This window comes from Cydia splendana, chromosome Z (genome assembly GCF_910591565.1).
Source record: "Cydia splendana chromosome Z, ilCydSple1.2, whole genome shotgun sequence".
NCBI lineage: Eukaryota > Metazoa > Arthropoda > Insecta > Lepidoptera > Tortricidae > Cydia > Cydia splendana.
Genome location: NC_085987.1, coordinates 30,112,428 through 30,121,626, shown reverse-complemented (window position 1 = coordinate 30,121,626; position 9,199 = coordinate 30,112,428). Strand labels below are relative to the sequence as shown.

The 9,199-nt window shown below is 34.0% G+C and overlaps 1 protein-coding gene across 1 annotated transcript; it reads right to left on the bottom strand.

The window, feature by feature from the left end:
• Window positions 1–2,157: 2,157 nt before the first annotated feature.
• Window positions 2,158–3,640, bottom strand: LOC134805111 (jerky protein homolog-like). The gene is made up of 2 exons (XM_063778411.1): window positions 2,294–3,640; window positions 2,158–2,166 (listed from the first exon to the last, which is right to left on the bottom strand). The coding sequence occupies exons 1-2, from the start codon at window positions 3,638–3,640 to the stop codon at window positions 2,158–2,160; spliced, it is 1,356 nt and encodes a 451-aa protein (XP_063634481.1).
• Between the last annotated feature and the right edge of the window lie 5,559 nt (window positions 3,641–9,199).

Sequence of the window (9,199 nt, the reverse complement as noted above, 5' to 3'; positions counted from 1 at the left end):
GCAGTTGAAAAAAAAAGTATTTTACTCTTACCCCATTTTACAGGGAAAAGGACAGTGATACTCAAACTTTTGTATTGTATAATTCTTTGTATAAAAAAACTACACATTTTTGTTATGTTAGGAAGATCAGCTTGGAATTAAAATAACAGTTGCATGATAACAATTATTTATTTTATAAAATTAATGAATACAAAAAGTAAGGGTTTTCTTGCAGCATGATTAATGTTGTTACAAATTAAGTCAGATATGTAAAATATTAGAAAATCAAATATGAATCTGTGTAACAAATTAAGTCACATACATTTAAAATCCAAAAAAATACCAAATACTTAGTAATTTGTGTAGCAAATTAAGTGACAGGCTTACTAAGATTTAAAATATTAGAAACACAAATAAGTACTGTAGTGTACTGTGTGTAAGAGATGTTTTTTTCCCTCCGAACAAAGTAATTCCGAATAAGTTATTGATTATCCAGGATCACGACTCAACAAAAGTATTTGTATGAGCAAGCTTTAATTGTTGAAAGTTAAACTTAACACACAGAACAAGTAGGTGGGTAGGCCAATTTAACTAAATAAATCAACAGATAGCTAAAAATAATTTCTCAAAGGAAAAGTAGTGTTCCCAAACGGGAGCTTCATAAAATTATATCAATCTTTAAAATATGATAATAAACAACAAATTATAAATTACGTTCTATTTAGGCATTTAGGAACATAAAGTTTTCTTAAAATTTTAGTAATATAGTTATTATCACAATAATATTTCACTTACTTTACTTACATTACAAATTACGATAGTAAGTATTTCAAATATAGTAAAATCAACAAAACAATTATAAATTAAGTAAGTACCTATTTTTGGCATAGGTTTAGGACCATTACGTTTTCTTACAATCTTAACAATATGTATGTGCTAAAATCAGTCAATCTTGAGATCAATATTACTTATATTAGGCAGCTGAGATCAATATTAGTGCAGGCGTGCTAAAAAAATTAATGCCTCACTGAATATTATATTTATGGAAATCAACTTCGAATTTAATTTGACCACGACGAGATATAGTAGGCTGAGGTAATACACAAAGAATATCTTCTTTGCTTTTTAGGGCACCTATATCTTCTACTATTGGGTAGGTAAATGATGTCACCGTGTCAGATTTTGATTGCTTAACTTTTCTGACATATTTGACAACAGGCAGTTTGTGTGCAAATGACACTATAGTTCCAACAAAATGTTTGACACTCTTTTTTGTTGTAAACTTTACTATGAGCCAATCACCTTGTTTTAAATCGTTGTCGTCACTATAAAATGTTATGTCACTCAAACCCAGTGGTATGATTGCATACGGATCTATGTTTTCTTGGTCTTCATCTTGCTCCTTCAAACATTTATCTATAAACTCACCCATATTTTCGTAATCAGAGACATCAGTGTCCATAGTAATGATTTCCGTTTCTTTTTCAGAGCTGTCTGTATCACTAGACGATTTGTATTTTCTAAGTTTCATTTTTCTGCAGCCCTCTTTTTTTATTTCACATTTAGTTTTGTATTTATTTTCATTTGTTTGACTACTTTCACCAATCTCTTGAAATTTTGTATCATTCCCAAAGCTTTCCGTTTTTCTTTTCTTTTGTATATTTTTATTTTTTTCCTCTTTATGGTGACCTTCTTGTTTTATCTTACATTTACTAACGTATTTATTTTTTACTTGACTAGTTTTACCAATCATTTGATATTTTTCTTCATTTTCTGTGGAATCTTCGTCACTATGTAATGAAAGTTTTCGTTTTCTTTGAATAACATTTTCTTTCAAAGCCTTATTTTTCTTCGTGGCATTCGTTTTCTTCTTTGGTATTATTATTTTGGTTTGAAGTATACTTTGTGTTTTCTTTTCTGCTAGTTGGTTTTTCATAGTCTCTGTGATCACTTCAGCTCCTTTCGACACTCGTTTTTTTTTCATGTTATGATCATGTCGAGGGCTTTGTTTTACTGTATTAAGCAGAAGGTCTTCAAAACTTATTAACGTATTATTAATTATATTGACATTTGAGTTAGGTTTCGTTGTTGAATCTTTAGTTATTCTTTTTGGTTGCAGGCATATCGGTAAATTTTCTTTTTTGTTTGTTATGAATGTTTGTGCTTGTTCTTGACATTTTAGTGCATCTGTCAACATATGCACATTTTCTGGTTCTTTAGTTGAATTATCGTCTCTCAACATTTGGGACGTAATTATGTCTATGCAAAGTTGGTTTAAAGATACTGGCGTTTTAGTATATTTAGTAAACTGAACCTCTACTTTGCGATCTTGCTGCGAAAGATGGGCATTTTCGTGGAGTGGCGGTGAATGTTGTGGTCGATCGTCTGGTAGAGGACACGAAGACTGTTCCTCTAGAGGACAAGGTTTATTTTTTTTAACTTCTTGCCAGCGTTTGTATGCTCCTGGATCATACTTATCAGTAGGGATCACGTTAGAGTTAAAGGGATATATACCCGCTTTTCTAAATCCGTTCATTATTACTCGGGGTTCGGTATCGTTCCAAATTTCAGCAACTAGTTCGGAAAATATCTTTTTTGGCAGTTTCACTCCCGTGTTTTTTCTTTGCCATTCTACCAATTTAGCATCCCATCTACTTTTAAAAGATTTAAACACAGCAACATCCAACGGTTGCAGAAGATGGGACGTGTGTGGTGGTAGTTTCAATATTGTGATATTGTTTTTAAGGGCCAATTCCACAACATTTAAGTTGACGTGGGAATTGTGTCCGTCATATATAAGCAAGACAGGTCGGTCTTTCCCAAGTGCTGGAATAAATACTTTTTCTAAATAATTCAGAAATATATTCGAGTCTATCCATCCGTTTGGACTTGCAGCATAGGACAATTCAAAATTATATTTTTTGTCAGTATTAGCCATCCATGAATCCCACACAAATTTCCCTTTAAATATAATTAAAGGACTAATTTTCACTCCATCCGCATTAACGGCCGTTAACACGGTTGTGTTGTCTTTACCAGTCCCATGTGTGGTTCTGGAGGACGGAACTCCCTTCTTTCCTACTACTTTTGTCTTCGAGGGGTCAAAGCTTACTGATGTTTCATCCAAATTCCAGATTTGTGAAGGCATTTGCTCCAAATTTAATTTTTTTAAAGTTGCCTGTAAAAGTTCAAAGTACTCATTTATGCTAAATGGATCAGTGTTCACTTTTCTGGCGTGTTCAACAGGTTGAGCTTTCTTGAGAGAAAGGCCATGGCGGTTACGAAAACTTGTAAACCAATCTGGTCCAGGAACACCGTCTTTAAATGGGGTTGATATATTATTAAGGCGAATATACTTTGACACAAGTGTAATAACTTCGTTTCTGGATAGGCCAAACCCCCATTTTTCCAAAGTCTTTAGGCCGTTTGCTAATTGCTCTTCAATTTCATAGGAAAGGATAGGAGCCCGACCCAACGTTTTGCTTTTATTGCCCGTTTTCTTATACAACTTATTGTGTAGAGTTGAAAGCGGTATATTATATGTCTTAGCTGCTCCAAATAGAGTTAACTCCTTCCTTTCAATTTTCTCAATAGCTCGAAGCACATCATCAGCAGTGTAACAGGTTGCACGTAGAGATTTTCTAACATAATTTCGGGGCATTTTGGATCTGCATTAACAAATAACAATGATTATTATATGTTCCCATTACTACTAAAACTCTAAATGATTAAAAATCTATAGACAGTGTAATATCCATAGACACATGATAATCTCGTCTATTCTCAAAGCCGGTAGGTGAAAGTTATTGATAGTACGTATTAAGTGCCACATCTATTTTAAATAATTTAAAAGATAATATACTGAAATATTTTTCAGTAAAAATTAAACATTTATACGCTTACCTTTAAACATAATCGTCTATCCTATATTTTTGCAGCGGATACTGGTATAATTAGTATTGGTTTTTATGGCTGAAAAAGAACAACATTCCTTAGTTTATATTTTATAGCACATTAATTAAAATAAAAAGTTATACCTCATCGTGGTGTACAGTTGACCACAAAGAGATATACCCAACGAATATTCAAAAATATGTATCCACAACCTTAATCCAAAGACAATAGAGTCGTGGATACATAATTTTTGAACATTGAGTGGGTATATCTCTGTGTAGTCGACTGTACATCTGACCACGTTTTTTTTAATATTTGGGGACGATTTCACTCAAATCGACTTAGTCCCAAACTAAGAAAAGCTTGTTTTATGAGTATAAGTTTAAGACTTATACGAGTACCTAAATAAACAAATACATACTTATATAACTACGTCCCTATTAAAAAAATACAAGTTTACGAGTTTTACGAATTATATGAGTACCTAAATAAACAGATATATACTTTATATTTACGTGCCTACTCATAAATTGTACAAGTTTGGACTTATATGAGTACCTAAACAAACGTATATACAGCGTGTATTTTTAATATTACCTCAAATTCTAACCAGTCGTAGGCATTAGTGCTATGAACCGACAAAACTCAGCCCATTCCTTTTTTTTTCCTATAAAATAATTCAGCACGCCATGTAGCACTACTTTGTCTTACGGCGATGGCGTGACGTCACAACTGTCACTTCACTAGACTTTTTTCTTCCATGTGTCAAATAAGTGTACGCAATACATTACTGCTCGAAAAAAATAAATATATTAATAGTTTAAGAAATACTAGAAAAACACGCTTTTATAAATGGATGTAAAAACAAAAAATAAATTATGGATCGTTCAAGTTGTCTCTATTTCTGGGCTGAAGTGTAAACTATGTGCTTTTAATTATAATATTTTGACGACCGGTCTGGCCTAGTGGGTGGGTAGTGACCCTGCCTGCTAAGCCGATGATCCTGGGTTCGAATCCCAGTAAGGGCATTTATGTGTGTGATGAGCACAGATATTTGTTCCTGAGTCATGGGTGTTTTCTATGTATTTAAGTATTTGTATATTATATATATATATAATATCGATATATTGTTGGCTGAGTATCTACAATACAAGCCTTCTTGAGCTTACCGTGGGGCTCAGTCAATTTGTGTAAGGTTGCCCTGTAATATTTATTTATTAATTATTATAACAAAAAAATATATATATTAGACAACTTGAACGATCCATAATTATTTTTTTGATTTTACGTGCATTTATAAAAGCGTGTTTTTCTAGTGTTTTAATAAACTATAACTTATTTTATACTTTTTGGTCTTTGATAACGAAATATTTTTAACAACGTATACAAATACTAATACTTATACACTAATTATACTACTCAATATATAATAGGTTTGTTATAACCTTGAAACTTGATCGTGTTGGTTATGTACTCTATCTACGTTTGGTTATGGTTTGAGGTAATATTTTTTTACGTTACGTTAATTATTTGCAAAGTTTGAGAATCTGCCTGTTTCTCTATGACTTGCAAAAACGGGTGAAGATTGAAACATTACTATTTCAATCTTAACCCATCGAAATTGGCTGGGTAAAGATGGAAACTCTCGTAATTCTGAATATATGATTAATAGCTACACCTAGCACTAGTAAATAAATATGAAATCTCAAATAACACATAAATAGTCAGTCAGAACGTTTATACTCACCTTATTAATCAACTTATGGAACATGGGGTAAGATTGAAAATCGACGAGTTCACCAGGAAATGCTGACCTTCACAAAAGAGCACATGACACGCGTCTACTCACTCCGAGCGGTCACTGACGACTGAGCGGCGAATCGTGACAAAATGGCGGCTTAAAGAATGATACCAGCACTAAAAAATTGAAACCAAATAGGGAGTTATGTGAGACTTTTTATCTTTCCCCTTTTTTCACCTTCCCCCACCTTACCTTATTACTTATTTACCTTTGTACTCGTATGCAGGAGTGCTCTCATAAAGGTACTAAATTGATAAGGAATCGGTCATAAAAACTGTTTTCCTATTACATAGTTGTTTGCCCTCACAGTCAGTATCTTTATGATAGAACTCCTAGTCCCAAGATGTGTTCAATCAAGTGTATTCAATTATCTGTCTGTGAATTAGGTTAGACGCTTATCAAATTTACTGTACATATTTTATTAGATAATGAAATTACTATTATCGGATACATTTTGTGATCTTAGAATTTAGATTTGACGTCGATGATGTGTCCTCTATTTCTATGGTTTATTATTGTTTATTTTTATTTGTAATGATCATCTAATGTGTATTGTCGACAAAGTAAAATAATACTTAAGCAGGGACAATTCTATTAGTTGTTTCTAGAGCTGTTCTGAATTGTATGTCAGAAATCTAATTTGTACCTATACAGTGGCATTACTTTGTACTGCATACAAGGAGAGGTCTTAAAATATTTAGGTAAGTATGTATATTAATTTTATTTATATAGACCACAAAATATTTATCGTTATTTTGGTAGATTGACAACTAGAGAAAAAGGATTGTCATCACTAGTCATATATATTAAATTTGTGATCAAATTTACATTTTAATATTCAAGCCGTTCTCATATCAGGCGGTCTAGCATAAGTTGCGCTCTTGCTGAGTCCATACTTGAAGTCGCGCTTGATGTATGGAGTCGCGCGCGAGAACGCAACTCATGCTAGACCGCCTGATCTTTAAAGTGGAAAATAATGTAAACTTGCGCAAAATGACTACTAGCGCCATTCATGAAAACTAGTTATTAGATATGCATGATATTTTAACTTAATTACTTTGACAAACCAGATAAAGCCTGACAAGATTCTATTTGGCCCTGAGATGGTGTCGCTACAAGCATTTACATTTGGCAATAATGTGCGTACGTTATATATTAATAGTCAAATAAAATGTCAGTACCGGCCATGTCAACGACTAATTTCAAAACATTGTTTATTGGAATGCTACGTAAGTACTAGCTTTGCTTAGTTTGGGCTAGGTTGATCTGTGTAACATTGCCTCCATAATATTTAATTGTGGCATAGACAGATCATTTTCATTGTTCATTCTTTTCATTGAGCTTTTCGGGTAGATTAAATTTTTTTTTTAATGTACAAAGGTTTCCCCGCCGCCGAACGGTGATACTAGATATTTAAAAAACACTCCAAACCAACGCTTCTTTGACAGCGTTCGTAGGTGTCATATATATACATAGAACAAGGAAACTTAAACATGTACCATGCATGCGTGTATCTTCTTCGTAAATAAAACATCAAACTCTATTCGTGTTGACAATGGACGGTATCCGCAACCGTCTTAATGCAACTATATAAACCAGTTTCATTATATAGATATTGATAGACAGCGCAGCGTACCTAAACCGCCAAAGGACCTTGACATTTGAAAATTTTTCCGCTATAGAAGGATTTTATTATGCAACTCCTAACGGGGTGAAACGGTGATGAAAAGTTTTTACGACTACTACGCGGATGACACCGCTGGCGCTGGCGGAAGCTAGCCATATACAATAGTAAAGAGCTCGATTTGGGGTCACTACACTTTACGTAGTGATCCAAAAGACTCGAGCCCTGTGAGCCTTTTTTTAGGGCTCGCCTCATTTCTTTACGCCTAAAAGGCTAAAAGCCCTTTTTATTTCATTAGTAAAATAGGCTTTTAGCCTTTTAGGTGACAAGAGATGAGGCGAGCCCTAAAAAAGAGCTAACAGGGCTCGAGTCTTTTGGATCACTAACTTTACGTGGCATAGCGTCTCCATGCTCAAGGCACATGGTTCATACATACTTACTTTGCTCTTTGGTTCATACAGAGCTTCTAATTGGCCTTATCTGGTCCCAATAGTTGACATTGATGAAACAAACGCTTACAATTTTAGTCCATTTCAAAAGAGAACCGTTTTGTCGACATACCTACCTTTCAACTGAAATCTAGGCTTTAGTGTCATTAACTCTCAGGAACAGCAGAGACTATTTTTATTAACTTTTTTATAACAATATTGTTAATATGTAGGTATCGGAGGTATAAAGAAAGCAGCCGACATCTACTGTTGCACACCGCCCACTCGCTACTGGTTGTTTTGATTTGTATATATTTAGTTCAATTTATTATTTAGTGATTTATTTTAATAAGAATAATAATATTGTGATATAATTATTTTGAAATGTCTTCATCTTGTTATTTTTATTTAACTACTGATACTGTAAGGATATATTAAACACTTTTGCTGATCGTCTCAACTTTCAATAAAAAAGTTCTTGAAATATCTTAACAGTTACGACAAAACCGAGGACTCGACGGCCTAAGTGACCACATAAAAGATCAATTCTTGTGCTTAATACTTAGCCATGTATAGTGAAAGTCGCGTGTCGTGTCGTATCGTCGCGTGGTCGCTTCAGTTAGGAAAATAGGTACCTAATTACTTCAGATGGGATATCCACAGTTCAATAATTCTTATTTCAGAATCTAAAAGTACATTTACGTGTCTTAAACTTTCGGGAACAGGGGGGAGGGGGAATAATTATCCATATCATCCTATTTTATTATTATGTCTTTATGAACGGACACGTGTGCCTATTCTGTATGTCTGTCGTACCGTACATATCCCTAACAACTTATTTATACGAGGGGTGCTGATGAATGGAAAAAATAACTATCAACGGCTAATCGTTATGTAATAACCGCTTTGCAAGCCGGTTAATTAATTTGGTATATCTTTACCGTAGACAAGAGGTGCTCAACCGTCTCAAATTGGTAAGCCGATGGGACAGGGCGCCTAGCCAAGATGACAATCGTTTGCAGAAAACGAAACGAAACGATACATTATTTACGTTTATCTTAGGGTGGTATTCCACTTATCCAATTTCTTTTTCGAATGTGTATTGCGTCTCACATTTTGCTTTAATGAGAGAATGAGACGCACTGACATTGCACAAAGAAATTGGACAGGTGGAATACCACCCTTAGCGTTTCTTTTCTCATTCTGCAGAAGTCAAATAATCCACTATCTGTACTATGCATCGACAGGCACTGAATAAAATTGTAATGTAATATTGGACTACTGTTTAGTGTTTATGGCTTCTCTTTCTCAAGTTTTACAACTAGGTATGAACTTGCGATACAATCGTATCAGCTCATGGCCCGGCTCTGTTAGTAGATGAGCCGGCCGCAAATTTTCTAACCGACATGATACCACGATGAAATGCACAAGAGAGCGTCTGCCAAGCACTTCCGGCAAAAAAAATACTGGCAG

Coding starts and splice junctions, on each gene's coding strand:
- LOC134805111 (XM_063778411.1), bottom strand. CDS start 3,640: ATGCCCCGAAATTATGTTAGAAAATCTCTACGTGCAACCTGTTACACT.